The sequence below is a fragment of the Heliangelus exortis genome, chromosome 28 (genome assembly GCF_036169615.1).
Source record: "Heliangelus exortis chromosome 28, bHelExo1.hap1, whole genome shotgun sequence".
Classification (NCBI taxonomy): Eukaryota; Metazoa; Chordata; class Aves; order Apodiformes; family Trochilidae; genus Heliangelus; species Heliangelus exortis.
In genome coordinates this window covers 2,196,063-2,216,342 of record NC_092449.1, presented here as the reverse complement: position 1 = coordinate 2,216,342, position 20,280 = coordinate 2,196,063, and the positions used below count along the sequence as shown (strand labels likewise).

General features: G+C 46.9%; 1 protein-coding gene across 1 annotated transcript in view; it reads left to right on the top strand.

Moving 5' to 3' along the window:
* Positions 1 to 20,280, top strand: part of LOC139788191 (fibrillin-2-like) — a 104,751-nt gene that overhangs the window by 9,238 nt on the left and 75,233 nt on the right. Inside the window, exons 3-6 of the mRNA XM_071727859.1 lie at positions 9,895 to 9,977; positions 12,030 to 12,128; positions 17,025 to 17,120; positions 19,509 to 19,604. Of these exons, the coding sequence (XP_071583960.1) occupies positions 9,895 to 9,977; positions 12,030 to 12,128; positions 17,025 to 17,120; positions 19,509 to 19,604 (374 nt within the window). The remainder of the gene's footprint in view (positions 1 to 9,894; positions 9,978 to 12,029; positions 12,129 to 17,024; positions 17,121 to 19,508; positions 19,605 to 20,280) is intronic.

Sequence of the window (20,280 nt, the reverse complement as noted above, 5' to 3'; positions counted from 1 at the left end):
GAAGGCAAGTGCTGGCATGGCAGCAGATTATCTGTCAGAGAAGTTAATGGGTTATTTGGGTTGGTTTTGGAAGTTTTAGGAACTGGATTTTAATTTTTGATTTATTTCTGAATTAGAGAGGGGGGTAGGGGGGAAAGATGAAGTTGGTAATGCTGCTTTCCAAATGGAAGTGTTAAGCAGTTCCTGGAAACCAGTTGCTTTTTTAGTCTTTTAAAAGGAAAGTCTTCTCTGTGGTTTCTTGCTGATATATAGGATTTATGCTTAAATTTATAATTTTTTTTTAAAGATTTTCCCCACCATCGTTCATACAAAATGTGTAAAGATCTGAATGAAGGGGGGAAAACAGTATTTTGATCAAGGTGTGAAACAAAAGGCTTTATTTTTAATCTATAATAATATGAACATTATCGGGGTTGAACTAAGCAGCTGAAATCTAAAACTTCTACAGTCTTTGAAAGATTTTCCTTGCAGTGCTTTATTCCTTTTATGAAACTAAATAATAATAATAATAATGATCCTACATCTTAAAAATATTATTTCCACCCCCCCTTTGTTTTAATTTTCTTTCATAATGGTATAAATGACCAAGACTCAAATAATTTTCAGCTAAAATTCAAATGTCTCCCCTTTGCCTGGCTTGGGTCACCTGAACTTGGGCAGCACTTTGCTGTAAGCAGAGGGACTTCTTTTGGTGTCATCTGGTGACCTTGGTGGCAGCCAGGTGACCTTCTTGGATGGGCTTTCTCTGGAGAGGTGTGTCAGGAGTCCTCGTGGGATCCTGGGGGACCTCTGTGGCTTTTTGAGGGAGGATTTTTGAGCCAGGGTTGCAGTTTTGTCCTGGGGATCCAGAGGTCTCTGATGGGACATCCCTTGGTTGGGGGATCCCTCTTGCTCCATCACCTCCCTGACAGCTGCATCTCAGCAGGAAAAGGAGAGGGGGGCTGAGACACAGAGGTTTGGAACCTTCCCATGTGGGAGATGTCCTGGTTCAAAGGTGTCCTCAGCTCTAAATGGTGGAATTTCCATTCAGCCCTGGGCACAGAGACAGGAGACATACCAGTGAACAGTAAAAAGTCCCATTTAATGATGTTTCAAATTAATTTCAAGGACAATTTGATATGTATTAGAAGTAGGAATGGAATAAGCATCTGGGAAAAGTAAGTTAATGTCTCCTTGTTTTCTAATAGTATAAAACCAAACAGTAAACACCTGAGTAGCTTCGTTTGAAGCTACAGGAGTGCTCAGTTAAAAGGCATATATTTTAATATCATATATTTTAATATCATGTGTTTTCCTGGTTAATTAAAGTGCTCAGTTCTGTGTCAAGGCTATCTTTACCCATTCTTTAGGGAAAAAAAAGATCTAAGGCTTAAATTAAGGCTTCCTTTCTGTTAACTAAAATAACCAAGAAAAAAATAGTCTCTATTGATTTAAAGCAATCTTGTCTAGAGCCACTTCTGGGTTCTGAGGAGCCAGCACTGATGCCCTCTTCCACCTCTTCCCAGGCATCCCAGTTTCCTTAAGGAGAGCCACAGCTGAAAATTCCAGTGTTTAAAAAGCTCAGCTTGCTTTGAGCACCTTCCACCAAGGTCTTCTGAGTCCCAACCACTTAGTTGGGACCAGCAAAGAGCAGCCCAGTGCTCAGTCTCCCTGCCAGGGTTTGCTCAGGAGGGAACTGGGTTACTGAGTTAGCATCTCTGCACCTTGCAAACTGGATATTTAGAAGCAAAAATAATTGAAATCACTGGGGCTTGAGCTCCTTCCTAAAAGCTCAGCAGATGCTGGGCTGCTTTGCAGAGGATGAAGATGATGTTTCAGGGGGGAGAGATTAAGCAGCTCCTTTGCAGGGCTGAGCTGATGTCCTCACATTAACCCCAGGTTTGTCTGGGAGGGCACAGCTGGCTTCTCTTCCTTCTTGTTTGCAAATTCCTTATCAAACTGGGTCCATTGCATGAACACATAGAGACCTCAGGCAGTTAGCAGTGAACATCCAGGTAACTCAGCCCTAGGCTTGTAAAACTGATAAATCCCTGAAATAAATATTTGCAGCACATTGGAGGGACCCGGGAAGCCAGACCCGACTAAAATATGCTTCCCTTTAGGCCAAGGATCCAAAAGTCAGCATTGTTTCCAGTCTGTTCTCACACCGTGACACAATCCCAAATGCCTCTGGGTGGGGAGAACCAAGACCAAAAAAACCACTGTCCCATTTGGCAGTAATTATTGTCCCCTTGGTGATCCCCACTGCGGCCAAGGGCGACTGCTGCCTGCAGTGGTGTCCCCAGTTATTGTGAGAGATGAGCCCTGGGGCCCAGCAAAGAGTCAGGCTGAGATCAAACCCAAAAGGAATAGTGAATTATAGGAAAAATTTCCAGCTGGGTTGGAGAGGTAGGGTTGTCTTTCCTGGAAAAGCCTCACGATTGAGTCATGGAGGGCTGGAGAATGTGCTGCTGCTACTTGCACAGATTCATCTGTTTTGACTCTTATCATGAATTTCCTGAATCAGAGAATCATAGAAAGAGATCATGATAAGAGAATAGGCTGCAGGGGGGGCAAGTTATCCAAAATCTTCCATGTCTTATCCCCAGCATGGCTCTTCTGTGGCTGTTGGATGGCTCTGTTTTGAGCATCAAAGCAGAAATCCTCACTAGCCTGGGATTTGCTGGAGTGCCACTGGGCTGGGGAATTTGCAGCAAAGGTGAACTGGGAGGTTTGGGAAAATCTAGAACAGTATTTGGGCCAATGGCCATTCCTAAATCTGAATGAGAATCCCCATGCACCCAGTGCTGTTTTGTTCATTGCAATTTTAATTTTATTAATTAAATGAAACCGTTAACAGAACATTGAGTCTCGGGCATTTATAACAGCAGGAAGAACTGGTGAAGTCTCTTGCTGGGTGGTTTGGTTTTCCCTTAGATATTTCTTAGCTGAAACTTGAAGACAGAAAAACCTGAGAATGGGGGACAGGGACAGTAGTAACTGCAAGGTACCCGAGGGGTTTCCATTCATCCCCTGTAAGGTGTCAGAATTGCTGCACCCCAAACTGGATGTGTTGGCAGAGCAGAAGAGATTTTTTGATGTCTCTCAAGATACCCAAGTGTTACAAAGAGAGAAGAAGAGAAGAAAAAATTCTAAGATTGGGCAACTTTGATGGATTCCTGCTGGCCATGCTTCTCCTAATCTACCCCAGGGTGTGGTGGGCTGCTGCTGGTGTGGATTTCTTCTATGAAAAATCTGCCCCACCTCTTTGGAGGACCAGGAGCACAGCTGAAGTTTCTTCTCATGAGGATTGTGGTTGGATGGTGGTGATTCTCCTCCTGCTCTCGTTGGGTGTAGATCCCATGTGCTGGTGGGAAAGTTGCTGCTTGGCCTTTCATAAGATCCTGGACTCCAGCCCTATGACTCGCCTGCAGAGTTGTGCTTTGAGAGGGCAGGAGGGTGGTTTTCATTGAGTGTTTTGTTTGAAACACTTGGAGAAAAAAGGAATTTGTGCTTGGTCACTTGCCTGACTTACATCTGGGCCCTGGTAAAAGCACAAACCATGCTTTTATTAACACAGTTTTTTTAGCAGTGTGAATTTCTGAGCACACCTGCTCTGTAACCTTGATTTGTTCTCATCAAGAGAGCAGAGAAGACCTGCAGAGAAGAGATGGCAAGTGTTGGCATCTCTGCCCTTACCAAGAGACTCAAACTGGTCCAGAGAACCTCAGTGCACCTGAGCCTGTCCAGACCCTCTTAGTTCAGGATCCTTCTCCCCTTCACTAGGAATATCTTGGCAAGTTGTGCTCAGGAGGCAGTCACAGCACTAAGGACCTGTTTTCACCCAGCAGGAAGAAGCTTTAGGTTGTATCAAGAAGGGAAATCAACAACAATTGTGATCAATAAGGAAAAAGATCCCCATGCTCAGGACAGATTTTTCCAAGCCTATAGAAAGAAAGGCATAAAGCTGGAGGCAGGATTTGCTGAGCCCTGGAGCAGACACCCCAGCAGAGCAGTTCCAGGCTCCTGGCTCAGGGAGTCTCAGTCACTGGACAAGGGTCTCTGCTTGTTGAGAGGAGCAGGAAATTGGCCCAAAGTAATCAACTAGAGCAAATTCTTCTTGAATTAACATATTGAATCCCTCTGGATGAGGCCAGTGAGAAGGAGAACACGTGAGCATCTAGAGAGCAATCCCTAGGCAGACCAGAGCATCTCTGAAAATTACCCCAGTCTTGACAAGCCACCAAGTTTCATTCACTTCTGTCTTCCAGTAATTTGAGGAATGGAAATACAACTTCTGAAGGGCAGTAAGAAGTGAGGTGCACTGATTGATCTTGGCAGGGGAGACAAATCCTGGGCTGCAGTTCCTGCTGTCTGAAAAGCAGCCAAGGCTTCATTCGCTGTGGGTGTCCCTGGGTGGCAGGAGAATTGGTCCTTCCACAGATCAGCTGTGCAGAGCCTTCTGAAGAAGGTTTGGGGAGTTCATTCCAGCCAGCCCTTCTTTCTCCCATGGCTGGAGGAGTGGGCAAAGCCCTGGGTGTGGGCTGAGGACGTGGCTGTGGGTGAGCAGGAAGCTCAGGGTGCCTTGACTTTGTGTTTGGCCAAAAGCTGAGTCTGCAAAACGTTCTCAGCCTGGACTTCACATGCTGAGCTGTCTGCCCTCTCCTACCTTTAACAATGAGCACAATTCTGCTGGGGTCACAGCAGGCATCTGACAATAATTGGCAAGACCAAGTCCTTTTCTCTGCTAGTAGGCAACAATTCACTGCTCCAGGCTGCCTTTCCCAGGCTGCTAAAAGGAACAGGCTGTGCAGCAACAGCCAGATACTGCTTGTGTTGTGTCACCCCAGCCTGTGGGCACTCCTGTGGTATGGACTGTCTCCCAGTCCTTGCTCATGGCTCAGACTCCATGGTGGAGCTGGGAAGAGGCTTCTCTTGCTAGCAGCCATGTGTTTGCACATCATGCAGCCAAAGCTTTGCTCTGCTCCACTGTTTTTTTTTGGTTTTTTTTTTTTCCTTGGTGTCTCCCAATTCTCAGATAGAGCCACTGCCACCAGGCAGCATGTGGTGCCATCAATTGAAATTCAGGCTTACTTTGTCCTTGCTTATCTCTCTTATCCTATTGTTTTTTTAAAGTGGACAAAGGAGTTGCTGCAGCCAGCACTGCTTCTCCCCTTGCCTTTTCTTAGCATCTCTCTTCTGGCCATATTCACTTGCATTAAAATAGTTCTGAGCAGCTGAGCTCTTCCAGCCTTTTCCCAGGCTGCACAGAAGGTGAGGAGGGGGAAGATCTGCCTGGGATTTGCCAATTCTGGTTTTGTATCAGCTGAACCAGGGGGATGGACCAGCACCAGGGTCCTGTGCCAGCAAGCATTGCTGGAAAGAACTGGCAGAAAGATGTCAGCTCTTATCTCCAGCACCCTCACACCCAGAGGAGAAGCCAGCCAGGAGTTAGCCCCAGCTCAGCAGCATCACTGTCTCTCAGGGCTCTGTCATGTCTGGATAAGATCTCCTTGCTTCTGGCTAGCAAGGAGGCCAGGCTGACAGTGCTAAAAAAAAAAAACCCCAACCCTTCCTGATGTTTAATTTAGGACTGATTGTTATGAAGCTTCTTGATAATTCTGAGATGTTTGTGGATTTTGATTGCCAGTAAAAATGTTGCAGGGAAGTTTATTGAACAGAAATGATTTTCCCTCAAACTTTGACCTTCCCATTCCAACCTCTGGTTGCTGTTTTCTATTTAGCAGCTGAATGACCTGCCTTTCATCCACAGCTTCTTGCTGATGAGAACATGGGTTTCCAGCTTGCATTTCCCAGGACAGAGAGAACTGCTATGATTTTTTTTAAAAAGCAATTTTTGTCCCAGCTTTGCTGAGCTTGTTATTAATTTTTTTTTTCTTGCACAACAGCATTCTCCTTGTTGAGTTCTTGCTTTGGCATCTAATTTCATTCTCCCTCTAAGTCATTTCTGTGACACCATTAATTTCAACCCATTCAAAATGGATTCTCCCCCATGTTTTGTTTTGAAACACTGCTAATTTTTAGCATATGCTTATAAAGGTTCAGTTTTGGAGGAACAATTGTGATCATGTAGCTTAGTCTCCTTTGTACCAGGGCACCCAGGATCTCTCCCAGGATCCCTGCACAAAGCTGATGAAATCCTTGGCTGGAAAGAGGTGGTATGTGGCACCATAGTTAAAAATACCCACTTCATTATCAGTTTCTTTCAGCTTCCCCCCTCTCTTGTCTTAGACTATGGGATTGATACCAGATGTCTCTTCCTTCACTGATTTTGACAAAAAAACCCTCTTGTCTTTTGCCTGATAAAATGGCTATATGATATTCTTTAATCTTCAGCATGGCTTGAAGTAACCTGAGGCCAAGGCAGGAAGATCACCAGTGTCCTAAAGGCACTGGCCCTGCAGAGCTGCTCACACCCACGTGTGTGACAGGACAAGGGGTGATGGTTTTAACCTAGAAGAGAGGAAATTTAGGTTGGACATTAGGAAGAAATTCCTTGGTGTGAGGGTGCTGAGCCCCTGGCCCAGGTTGCCCAGAGAAGCTGTGGCTGCCCCATCCCTGGCAGTGTTGAAGGCCCCAGGTTGGATGGGGCTTGGAGCACCCTGGGCTGTGGGAGGTGTCCCTGAACATGGCAGGGGTGGCACTGGATGAGCTTTAAGTTCCCTTCACACCCAAACCAGTCTGGGGTTCACAGAATCATCCAGGTTGGAGAAGACCTCTGAGATCATCAAGTCCAACCCTTGCTCCACTCCCCCCGTGGTTCCCAGCCCATGGCACTGAGTGCCACATCCAGGCTCTTTTGAAATATCTCCAGGGATGGAGAATCCACCCCTTCCCTGGGCAGCCCATTCCAATGGCTGAGCACCCTCTCCAGAAAGAAATTCTTTCTAATGTCCAACCTAAACCTCCCCTGGCACAACTTGAGACCTCTTGTGCCCTCTTGTCTTGCTGAGAGTTGCCTGGGAAAAGAGCCCAACCCCCCCCTGGCTCCAACCTCCTTTCAGGGAGTTGGAGAGAGTGATGAGGTCTCCCCTGAGCCTCCTCATGGCAGGGGTGGGACTGGATGAACTTTAAGGTTTCTTCCCACCCAAACCAGTCTGGAATTCTATGAAGATATTGCCCTGCCCAGAAGAGTGTCCATGCTGCAAGATGCCCTGTCCTGGAACTGGATGAGCTTAAGGTCCCTTCCAACTGTAACTATTCTATAATCCCATATGTAGGAAAGGAGGGACCCCAGAGAGATTCAGGTGGAAGTCAAACTGCAAGAATTGGTGCCTGGCTGAGTTCTCTGGGCTGCTTAACACTATGCATGGAGAGATCTGGATGAAAAAAAGATCTGCCAGCCATCCATCCTGCATGCTGGGAAGCCTGGCTGAAACTTGGGCTTCACAGGATCTCTGTCTGCTCAGAATCAACTTATCTCCTGAGTTAATGCCAGCCCCAGACATCTGTCTGCTTCTGACTGGAGATGTGCAGCTGAGCAGTAGTGGCAGTTCTAGTTAGCTTTGTATTTTATCCAACCTAACACAACCAGGAGCTGCAACCCAAGGTGTTCCTCCATCTGCAGAAATTTTGATCCATCCCAGCAGAAACAGCTCTGTGTTCATGGTCTCCTTTTAACTTCAAAGGACAAGGGAAGCAGCAGATGCCCAGGCTTTTGGAAAATGGAGGTGCTTTTGAAGTCAAAATAGAGATTTTTCTCTCTGCCTCTAACCATAACAAGTTGTTTAGCAGAGCCCTTGACTCCGTGCTTGAAGGGCTGGTGAAGGAGGCTCCACGTAGAGCTGGGTAAAATCAGAGCTTCTGGGAAAACATTTGCCACAGCTTCTCTGGAAGGTCATTGTGTGCCCTGGGAAAATTAGAAGTGGGAAGCAGAGCAGCATCCTGCAGTGCACACTAAGTCATTCCACATGGGCTGTGCTGCTCAGGGAGCTTCTGGTCACCATGAAGAGCAGAAGCCAAGATGGTAACATCACTGCTCAGTGGAAGGTTCCCTGCTCTCAGCCAAGCTCTGTGGTTTTGTCATTAATGCAAACACTGCCCAGTTCCTTTTTTTTCCATGACTGAGCATTCCTCCATTTCCACTTGGAGAGGTGTTCCTGCAGCCTGCCTGTTGCACTTCTGCTCTGTGTCTGCTGCACGTGTGCTGCACTTTTGCTGTGCCCCTGTTTTCTGGCAGCTGTGCCTCTGCTGGAAGTGCTCTGCACAAACACTGTGGTTCTGCTGCCTCTGCCATGTGTCCTCTGTGTCTCTGCTGCATCTTTGCTGTGTCTTTTCTGTATGTGTCATGGGTGCTCCATGGCTGCTGCATCTCCTGTGTGCATCCTGGGCATCTCTTCTGTGTGTATCCTGGGAATCTCTTTGTGTGCATCCTGGGAATCTCTTTGTGTGCATCCTGGGCATCTCTTCTGTGTGTATCCTGGGAATCTCTTTGTGTGTATCCTGGGCATCTCTTCTGTGTGCATCCTGGGAATCTCTTTGTGTGTATCCTGGGAATCTCTTCTGTGTGCATCCTGGGAATCTCTTTGTGTGTATCCTGGGAATCTCTTCTGTGTGCATCCTGGGAATCTCTTCTGTGTGCATCCTGGGCATCTCTTCTGTGTGCATCCCATGCATCTCTTCTGTGTGCATCCTGGGGATCTCTTCTGTGTGCATCCCATGCATCTCTTCTGTGTGTATCCTGGGCATCTCTTCTGTGTGCATCCCATGCATCTCTTCTCATCATGCTGAAGGTGGAAGACTTGTGTGTGCCTGGACAACTGATTCAGGGTGTTCTGGCCTCTTCTACCATCTCCCAGTCAGAAAAGGAACCTGCTGCCTTGAACCAAAACCCAGCCTGAGATCTGGTAGGTGAACCCTACAAGTGCTGCTGTTGTGCCCAGGGTGCTCAGCCACCCCAGCACCCTCCCACTCCTGGCTTGCTGCAGCAATCTGAGAACAGCAACCACAGGGAGGAAAGCCTTAAAAAAATCCCCACCACTCAGGGACAGTTTGGAGGCAGAAACAAAGTTCAGGAAAGGAGACACCTGGCAAACTTCCTGCAATAGAGACCTTGGGATCTGAGGAAGGAGAAACAAGATGAGTTCTGCAGTCAGCACTGCGTGACCTGGGAGGGTGGCAGAAACATCCCTGGTCCTACATGGTTGGGATGTTGGTTTACAGGGATGGAGGGCAGCTGAGACAGCAACAAATTGTTCTTGATTCCAGCAAGCAAAGCTATAACAATATCCAGTGCCTGTAAGTAGAAACTGAAGAGACTCAGACCCCAAAAGAAAGCATCAAGTTTTAAAAATGGGAATTATTACCCAGCAGAAACCCTTCAAAGTGTACACTCTTTCCCTGGTGATTTTAGTTCAAATTCTCATGCTTTTCTGAAAGATGTGATCCCTCAGCAAACCTCCAAGAAGAAGCTGGAGAGTTGCTGCCCAGGGGCCAGGCAAGGTCTAAGTTCTTTACAGGTCTAAACTTAGTTCTTTACTGTTTTCTCCTGTCTGATCCTGTGTCAGAGCCCCAGCACCTCTGCCTCAGGGGCTGCATTCTCATGAGTCCACATTTGACAATGTCACCAGAGTATGAAGATCACCCAGGTTTGTGATTTTCTCTTTTCTTTTGAGAATTTTCCTTCAGAAGACTTTTAGTTCATGTATGGATGTGTGGCACAACATGTTCCTTACTCAAACCATGCTGCACAAGGAGGCCAGCAGTCAGTTATTAAATTAATGCATGGTGACTCCTTTTTGGTGGGAATTAAACACGACTTGCTCAGATTCATGGTGGGGGATTGAAGCTTGACAGACAAGAGGTTACTCAACTGCTCTCCTGCAGTGCTGGGACATGCTGAATTTATCCAATGCATAGAAACAGAGGGGAAAAAAAATTGTTTTTCATTTTCAGACCAAATGTCTGTGGCTCGAGGTTCCACTCCTACTGCTGCCCTGGCTGGAAAACGCTGCCTGGAGGGAACCAGTGCATTGTCCGTGAGTATCCATCCTCCTCTTCAGGGCACCAAGGGAACCAACTGGGGAGCAATGTGGATCTCAGAGAACATTTCAGAGTCCCCAGGGACAGGAGCAGCAATTGGTGGGAGCTCTCATCTCTGCAAGCAGTTGGAGTGGGTCCCATTTAGTGCACAGCCTTGTATCTCCTACCAGATGGCCACTCTGCTGCTTGGCAGCTGATGGGCTTGCTCTGGGAGATAACCCCCAAAAGGAAAGCTAAAAGTCAATCCTGAGAAAGTTATTTTAGAACTGCTTGTTTAGGTGAAATAATACAGTTAGGAGCTAAAACAGCAGCTAAATGCTGCCATTGCAGATGGGCTGGTTTGAGACAGCAGCTCCAAGCAGGAATTTGCATTTTTCTTTGAGTGACTGTCCAAAGCAGGATGCTGATGTAGAGAAATCACCCCTCTGGTTTGGCAGGCAGCTTTCCTAGTTGGAGTAGAGCATTATTGTGCTCTCCAGTGCTGATATGCACCTAACAAATCCATTAAGGGGCTGATGGTTTGTGTTTCTCTAGGTTAAAGGCTCTAGGGAGATGAAGGAGTCTGCCCTTTGGAGGATGCTTCCATAAGAAGTGACAGCTCAGGAGTAAATAAATGTCTCATTGGAAACAGCAGGGCTAATTGGGCCTGCATTTGATCATTCTCCACAGTAAATGTAGTGTCCTGGAGGTAGGAACCAGCAGCTGGCTCTACAAAATAGCAGACAGCACTATGGGGTCCTTGTAGTTCAGCTTTCTGAATAAATCTGAGTTACAACACACTTGGAATTCTGTGTGAATTTGCTTTTCCAAAACTTTCTAATAATAATTGTCAGTAAGAGGCTTCAAGTTGGGGAAAACAATAGGTTTCCCTAGCAGGAAAAAAACCCTCTTGAGTCTAAAATTCAACCATCTTAGAGAGAAACAACTTGTGTTGCCTAATCCAGAGCTGTCTGGGATCTCAGATGTACAAAACTGAGCCCAAAACTGCAAGTATTTCCCTCTCAAAGGGAATGGTGTCTATTGTACAAGGAGTGATGAGCTCAGTTGAGTGAGAAAGCAGTGCCAGAGGATGGCATTTTGCCCACTCAGAGGGGCTGCAGAGGGCTCTGATGACTCCAGAGTTAAACACACCCGACTTCACTCTGGGGGATGGCAAAACACAGAATTCTGGGTCCTCTCCTTTTCCCACTGTGAAGACAAACTCACAAAATCCTCCTCACCATCCCGTGGTGCCCCAGCAAGGAGACAAAGGGTGAGTTGACTGCAGCAAAGGGTTAAGGAGCTCCCAGCCCAAGAGCTGCTCCGTGGCACGCGGGGTGAGCGACATTTGGGGCTGTCTGCTGAGTTTTCTCATCACTGTAAAAAATGCCATCTGGGCTGGAGGTCCTCAGGGGACTCTGAGTTGTAATTGTATTTATAAACCACACAGAGATGAGATACTTTCCTGGGGCTCTCATAAAATCTGTGCTTACACAGGTGGGGCAGTACTGCCAGCTATGCTCTTAGCTCCCGTGGCACAGGAAGAGGAAGAGATTAGCAGGGGTCCTGGGCAAGAAAGGATGGGGATTGGGATGAAAGCATCTTTCTGATGCATCTCTGCCTGAGTCAGGCTCAGCTTCCCATTCACCAGCAGATACCAATTTCCTCAACGTCAGGCTGTGGACTGCAAAATGCTTCATGGAGGCACAAAGCTGAAAGGAAGAGAATCACCTGGCTCAGTGAGAACGTCCCTTGTCTCTGCTGAGAAACATTTTGAGCAGGCAAAAGGAGTGAAATGTGCCTTCCCCATCCTCTGCTGCTGAAAAAGCAGAGGTAGCAGGACCTGTGGCAGAGGGAAGGTGGCTCCAGGAATTCCCTGTGGACAAGTGGCTCCTTCCCACTGTTGCACTCTCCACATTAGAGTCCTCAAGAGGTGCCCCAGGTTTCTCCCCAGGTTGTTATTCTTCAAAGAGGTGAATTCACACCCTTCCTGCAGCTGAAAGCACAGCTGTGAGCAAGTTCTCAGACTAAGATGTTGTGCTAATCACTGTGTCCTTCTCTTCCTCCAGCAATTTGCAGGAATTCTTGTGGTGATGGGTTTTGTTCACGGCCAAACATGTGTACGTGCTCCAATGGACAACTTTCTCCCAACTGTGGCTCAGCTGGAGGTAAGAGAACTTTGCTGGTGATCCTTCTCCCCACGGAATAGTTATGTGCTCTCTTAAAAATTTCCCAGTCACAATGAAAGGAAATCTCTGAAATATTTTGTGTTTTGGAAGCCAGGTTCTCATCTGAACTGGGCAGGAGTCATGAAAGCTTTGATTTCTTGTGGTGCTTTTCCTTAAGGTCCTCACTGCCCCTGGTACCTGGAAAGAACTGGCAAGGAACCTCCTTGCCAATAGGAGCAGTTCTATAGGATGCAGCTCAGAAACCACATCTCAGAGCAGCAAATAGTGACTCTGCTGCCAGAAAGAGTCCATCCACCCCTTGCTGTTCTTTGAAGTGAAATTAAGTCTCTCACTGTTTTGTCCAATGGAAAAATTATTCAGATTTTCTTAGGCTGTGATTTGGATGTCAGGGAGAATTTCCCAGCATATTTTGTTTTTTTAACAGACTGCAGGGACACAGGGAAGTTCTGCACTGGCAGGGTTGGGAATGCAGAAACTGCATTGCCACTTCTGCTTTGTTCTCCCATCTCAAACCCGCAGGGCAAAAATCTGCAAAGCTCTGGGAAGAGGCCTGGGTGGCTGAGGCTTCTGCAAAAATAACTGTGGAGAACTCAGCAATGTCACAGTCACATATCCAGGGAACAATTCCCTTATCCCTCTGGTAATCCCATCAGGATGTAGTCAAGACCAGATCCTTCTTGCAGCCACTCCACTGCCCTGCAGCACATGGCTCTCTGCAGAAAACACTCCTGCTTGAGTCTAGATCTTGGTAGCTAATGGTGTTGTGTACCTTCTGAAAAGGAATTATTGCTCCTCTGTGCCCCTTTTTCCACTGGGTTATATTGCTGGAAAAAAAACCCCTGGAGTTCTGGTGGACACCAGGCTGGCTGTGAGCCAATAGTCACTGGGGTTTTGAGTAAAGCCCTGGGCTTGATGAAGGGGATATGGTGAAAAAGTAAAAGGAAGGTTGGATCCCCTCTGTTGGGGTTAACAAGACTGGGTTTAGGCTGCCAGCTCAGGAGGGTTGTGGGGAAACTGCAGATGAGTGGGCTACAAGGTGGCTGGGACTGGAGCTTGTGTCCTGAGTGGTGACAATGAGGAGCTGGCCTGATTTTCCCTAAGAAAAGTCAAGGGAGGGATCTAATCCCATCCTGGAAATACTGGAAGTGCAGCTACAAGGCAATGGAGACAGCCCCCTCTGAGATGGTCAGAGATCCATGGCCAGGAGTTGCCACTTGGGATGTTCAAGCTTGGGATCTTCAGGCCTGAGAGAAATTTTCTTAAGCTGGAGGGTGGTAAAGTTCTGGGACAGGTAACCAGAGCTGTGGGGGCTCTGAGGACTTGGACAAAGCCATAACCAGCCTGGGAGGATCACTGGGGAGCCTGGATGGAGACATCCAGCAAACCCTTCCACCCATGTTCCTGTAAACAGGGACCCACCCAGCCAACAGCTCTGCCCAAAGGGGCTTCAGTGGTTTCTAAAGTGAGTAGCAGGGTGTGATCAGGGGCTGAGCTCCACTCTAGATCTCCAGATGTGGACAGTCCTTACAGGAAGGACCTTAAAGATTATCTGTTTCCAGCCCCAATGGTACTGGCTCTATCAGCCATCCACCAGTGCATGGCCATACCCCTCAAAAACACCAGGCAAACAAAAAAATAATCTTGTGAGCTAAGAAACAGACTTGTGGCAGGGTGTTGTTTTAACAGGGCTGGTTTTGCTAATGCCCTGTGTAAAATGCAGCAATTAATGGGCTTTTATGGAGCTTTTCAAGGCCTCAGATGGCCAGTGCTAAAGACAACCCAGTCATTTCTTTTCCATTATTGCCCATCCGTAGCTATTGTTAATAAAATGACTCGCAGGCATCTGATCCCCCACCCCAAGACCTCAAAACCACATTCAGGGTGTGACTGCAAGAAGGAAATTGCCAGAATCTGCTTCCTAAGTGCCACGTTGTCATGCTGCAACCCTGCAGACCTCCCCAGCCCATGCTCAGCATCCCAGCCCCTCTCTGCACTTTGCTCCCCAGCTATGCTGAGAGGAAGGGACTTGGAGACAGGCAAGTTTCTGGAGCTGAGGGTCCATATGTTAGCAATCAGGGAGGAATTCAAGGAATGCTGTGAGCAGAATATACATTTGGGCACAGAGATGGCATTCCCCTGAGCCTGGGGTGGATTTCAGCAGGGCTGGCTGGAAGGGTGGGGGGTGGGTGGGTTCCTCTGCAGGGGCTTCATCAAATCTGGCATTCATTGTGGGGATGTTTGGAGATGCATTTATCATGAGTGCTTCAGGGAGGTAAAGCAGACAAATTGTGCATTCCAGAGGCAATAAAAGCCACTCTGCCTCTCCCTGTCATAACAAAATGCTTGGGTTCCTGCTTTGGGGAGTAAAGATGGTTTAGGAGTAATTTGCAAGTGACTGTTTAGATAGGAGGAGGCTGTAAGCTGACAGAAAACCTGCCTGTAAACTCTGCTGCTAATGGCTGAGCAGAACAGCTGCAGCCACAGATCCTTTAAAATAAATTGTAGGACTAATCCAATCCAACCCTGGGAAAATGTAGCTAGGGTGAGCTGTCGTTCTATTTTCCCTGGGACTCTGGACTCTGGTACCTTAGAAAATCCTGACAAAAAGTAACAAGCCTCTAAAGTCTGGGTGGAAAGATGATGTTCTGCACCCCAAACCTGCAGGGGGTTCTAAAAGAGCCAAGTCAGATGGTGATGGGACCTCAGGCTCTGTGCGGGTTCAGTTAAAAAGTTTTGCCCAATTAGTTGGAAAGTTTCTGGATGAGCATCAGGGCTCATCTTATGTCCAGACCTTGCCTTCTCAGCATTTCTTGGCTTCACTGAACCTTCCCCCTTGCTGCCTGCACTGAAGGGCTCAGGATGCTGTGTGGGGAAGAGCTCTGATAGATGGACAGCTCTGACAGACACTTCCTAACTACCTCTGCCTCTGGGCAGCCCTCCCAGATTTGCTCTATGGAATTGCTTTCCCAGGGCTGATTAATTGCAGCAAGGGGTGTAGGGTGAGCATGTGCTGGAAACTGCCTTTTCCCAGAGCCACTGGTCTCATGTCTGACAGTCTGGGCAATGCTTTGAAGCCTCAAGCTTAGTTTCCTTAATGATGAAGCTTTCATCTAAATTTGGCCTGATCTCTGGCTGTAGAGCAATAGGAAGAGTTGTAGACATCCTGACTAATTCAAACCACCCCAGCAATGCATGGATTAAATGTACAGCACGTGTGCTGAGCCTTTTGAACTCCAGGATGGGAGACTTCTCCTTCCACTCCTCCTTCCTTTCAGGCTTCCTATGAACAAGGTGTTAACCCTAGAATTATCCCTCTTGGCCACTTGGAGAGTCCTCCTACCTTTTGGACAGACATTTCACTTGCTCTGGCACCAGCTCTCCCCTGCTTGGATCTGAAAAGATCCTAGAAGAAGAATCCAGAGAAGACCCCAGCCCCAGCAGAGCATCCCCTTGCCAGCCCCACCTTCAGACTGCCAAGTCAGGGCCCCTCCTCTCCCTCCAGACATGAATTGTTGTGTAAATGCCTAAAACCAGTTTTTTACAGAACTTGCCATCACTTGCAGTGTGAGTTGTCACATCAGGCAAAGGAGGAAGGAGAGGCTTGGAACCTTCCAAGCACACCATGGGCCCATATCCTACCCTGGGACAGGAGCAGCCTCTCCTTGTTCCAGGTTCTCCTGGATGGTTCCAGGTGCTTCAGGAAGGAAGGAAAGCTGCTTGACCTGCGTTTGTAACTTGGTCTTTGGCAGTAAACCCTTTGGGGCTCATCTGCTTCCATACCACATTCCTAAACCACTGGATAGTGATGAAACAGTTAAAGCTGAGACTGGCTTTGTGTCTTCATCAATATGAAACTTCCCAACTCTTATTTATTGCTATTGTTTTCCTACAGTTCATTAGTCACAGACTGTCAGAATCTAGTGTGAAAGTTCAGCTCTAACAGAAGAATAGATGATCCATATCTTGTTTTTCAGATTCCTTAAAAAACCCTGCTTGTGTTCATTGAATCTCACCAATGAGGCCACACAGTAATGTGGCCTTTTCATTCTACAAAAGGAGGAGAAATATCTTAAAAGTTGTTTTTCCTCCACCAAAGCAATTATGTCCCCCCAAACATCTCATAGGGCTTTTGATACAAAGGCATTTTAAAGAATAGACAGCCCAGAATGTACAAAGCAAGTGTTGCAAATGGAGCAATAATCTAAAAGAAGAATAAAAAGGGTATGAATATATTTGATATATCCTAAAGGAGCTGTTTAAATCAGAGAGTCACCAAAGAAAGGGAAATACCAGGAGATGGGCCCTTACCCTCAGTCCCTTGATCTATGGCAGCACGTCCTGTGGAAAGAACAATGCTACAGATGTTTATTTATTGAGATAGATCCTTTAATTGAATAAAATTATGTGTGCCTTTGCCTTCTGTGGACTGAGCTTTATTTATATTACTCTAAAAACTGCCATGAGAGAATGATGCTCCTTTGCCCTGAGTGAGAGAGCCTTGAAAGATGATGTCTCAGTTGCTCCCAGTTTCACACTGCCCCTCGTGTCCAGGAGCAATGGAAATGTCTGATCCCTAGGGAATAGAAACCAGGAATATAGACCAGGCCATGGTATTTAATTTTGCAAGCAGCTCTGGCTTAATTATACCTCAGGAAAGTGGAAGCCTTTAAGCACACCATGGGCCCATATCCTACCCTGGGACAGGAGCAGCCTCTCCTCGTCATGGGAAGGATCTGGACACCTAAAGTCACCCTGGGGCTGCAGAGGGACAAGAGGAGCTTTAGGGACATCACCTGAGAGGTTGAACATCCCTGATGTGAGGTGCTCACCAGTCTCTTGCCTTGCTGGGTAATATTTCCCTGCTCTTCTCCACAGTCCAAACCTGCAACGTGAGATGCATGAATGGTGGGAGCTGCAACGAGGAGTCCTGCCTCTGCCAGAAGGGCTACACTGGGACATACTGTGGGCAACGTGAGTTCCTGCAGCCCCTGCTGCACCCACGGGGAGCTGAGGGGCAAGGGAAAGGGCTGGAGGGGTCATCTTGCTGACCCCAAAGGGCTCTTTGATGTCAGCAATACATTCTCCTCTTCATTGGAATCTCAGCCTGCTCTCCTTGGGGGGGAATAGCTTCCTATGGAGAGATCTATTAGATATAATTTTCCTAGTTTTGGATGGTTTCAGGGGGTGGATGTTTTGTGGGAAGCCTTCATTTTAGCTCAGGTGAAATCTTCTTTCAATCAGAAGCAGAAAAACTTGTAAAAATCCCAACCCACCCCCAGACTTTTTTATTACAAATGATGCCTGGTTACACTGGGAGGAGCTCAATTTTTTAGTTCTGTTTATTTTGCATTGCTGACATTCTGTGGAGAAACCTCAATACAGTCATTGACAGTAATCTGATGATGTTTTATGACTTGGTTTTCTGTTTTGTCAAAGCACCAATAAATTCAACAGAGAGAAATTTATTTTTTCCCACAGAAGATATTTGGCAGTTTTAAATCATTCCTCACACAGAATGTAGAATTAACAACCAAACCCCTTAGGTGCCATCTTTAAGAAGTGTCTGGTAAGTGACTGTGCACAACAGTTCTGATAGAACCTCTCCTCCAGTAGAACTTTCCAGGCAAATTTCAAACCCCTCTATCCATGTGAAAATCACTGAAATTCTCAGTGAAGTCCATGAGAAAATTTTAAAAGGTGGGCAAACTCATATTTCCTCTACATTTATCCTCAGCTACGACAGATTAATTTTTTTCCTGAAACTTTCCAAAAAGTTCAACTAAAGGCAGACACACCATATGGAAAATTTCATTCTGTACAGCTAAAGTTTGGGAAAATTATAAGGAACAGCAAACTGGGGCTTATAATGGAACGTGCTAGGCAACCTTAATTATGTGCTGCTACCAGCTCCACCTATAATATACTCAGTAGAGTTTTCATAACCCTTCAGATATTGGCAAGACATCACTGGCAGGGTGGGGAACAATGGAGAGCCCCATTGGCAGTGTCCCAGCAGAGCAGATCTCAGCCTCTTTGGCTTTGAGATGGAGGGGGGTCACAGCAGTTCCTGGCCCCTCTGCAGCTCAGAGTTGGCACTGGATCAGTGAGGCTCAGGCTGGGAAGTTGTACAGGACAGCATGGACCTCACCTCTCAGGAGTTTGGCTTCTTGGCTCTTGGAGAGTGAAGGTCTGGATAAGAGCCTTGGGGAATTTTGTGGCAGCTCTCCTCTTGTTGGAGGTGTGGAGGTTTTAGGAGGTCAGTGGGGTTGGTCATGATCCCATGCTCAGAAATGTTCCTATATCCTACATCCTCAGCTCAGGACTTAATCAGCAACCTGCTTTGGATTGCAGAGAATCCCAGACTGATTTGGGTGGGAAGGGACCATAAAGCTGATCCATTCCCAACCCCTGCCATGTTCAGGGACACCTCCCCCAGCCCAGGGTGCTCCAAGCCCCATCCAACCTGGGGCCTTCAACACTGCCAGGGATGGGGCAGCCACAGCTTCTCTGGGCAACCTGGGACAGGGGCTCAGCACCCTCACACTGAAGAATTTCTTCTTTATATCTAGTCCAAATCTGACCTTTTTGCAGTTCTAGATTATTGACTGCAAGTTTTCAGTTGAGGGCAGATGGTTTTCATTGAAGTTAATGAATTATAGGATTCTAGAATGAGCACTTGTGTGCTGATCACACTGGTTCTCCTTTGCTTTGGGCTCATGGGGTTAAATGCTTGACTGGGCTCCTCCTCCTCTTCCTCACATCTCACTTTTGCCCTGACTTAAACATTTGCCTTTATGCAGTTTCTCATTTGTATCAGTTCATCTTGACCTTGACATTTAAATCCCAAGGCTGACCTGAATGAACTGAGATCCCAGAGTGTAGGAAATCCTCTCTAGTGGAATGAAAGTTTATAACCTTTTTATAAATGGCTTCATTCATAAACAGGAAGCAATTCTTCAGAAAAAAAAAATAACATAAAATCAGGCTTCTCTCTGCATATTCACTGCCTGGAGGAGATTCCTGATGGGTAACACAAAGGAGGTGATATTCCAAGTCCTGCCAGCAGCACACATCTCACTCTGTGGTTTTGCTAAGAGCAGAACTCATAGAATCATGGAATGGTTTGGATTGGAAAAAACCTTAAATCTCATCCAATCCCAACCCCCCTGCCATGGGCAGGGACACCTCCCACAGCCCAGGGTGCTCCAAGCCCCATCCAACCTGGGGCCTTCAGCACTGCCAGGGATGGGGCAGCCACAGCTTCTCTGGGCAACCAGGGCCAGGGGCTCAGCACCCTCACACCCAAGAATTTCTTCCTGATGTCCAACCTCAGTAATTTCTCTTTCTGTTTCTAAACAGCTGTCTGTGAGAACGGCTGCCAGAACGGGGGCCGATGCATCGGACCGAACCGCTGTGCTTGTGTCTATGGGTTCACTGGTCCCCAGTGTGAGAGAGGTAAGGAACTGCTTTTCCTCAGCTTTTCCCTGCCAGAGCACTGGATCAGGGCTTGGATGTTTACATTTGTGTATTAAGGCAAATATTATTATATTAAGGCAATATATTAATGTATTAAGGCAACAATTATTATATTACTCAATATTATGAGAATTTCTGCTCAGAAGGACTCATGGATCGAGATAATCACGGAACCATAAAATCTCAGGCTGCTCCCCCCTCCCAGCCTCTTGCTCAGCCCCAGACTGCTGGATGGGGGTGGAGGACAAGCCCTGGTGCTGTGCAAGCCCTGCTCAGCAATACCCAAGCCCCTGGGCTGTTATTCACAAACCCCAACCATAGCACCACGATGAGGCAAAGTAACTCCATCCCAGCCAGCCCCAGGACAAGGAGCATGTTTTGGTGCCCATCTATATAGAAAAGCTCCTGCAGCAGCTTGATTAATTCACTGGATGTTAACCCACCCTCTGTGCTCTCTTGGATGGAGAAGGTCCATACCATGTGCCAGCCAAAATTAAACCTAATGATATCACCAATGCTGACAACCAATAATGGGATCTGGAGACCCAGAAGTCAATATTCCAACCTCTGCAAAATTGTTTTTATGGTTTAGTACCATATTTCTTTGAAAAAAATATTGAAAATTATGACTTCAAGTCAAGAAACTTCAAGTTTT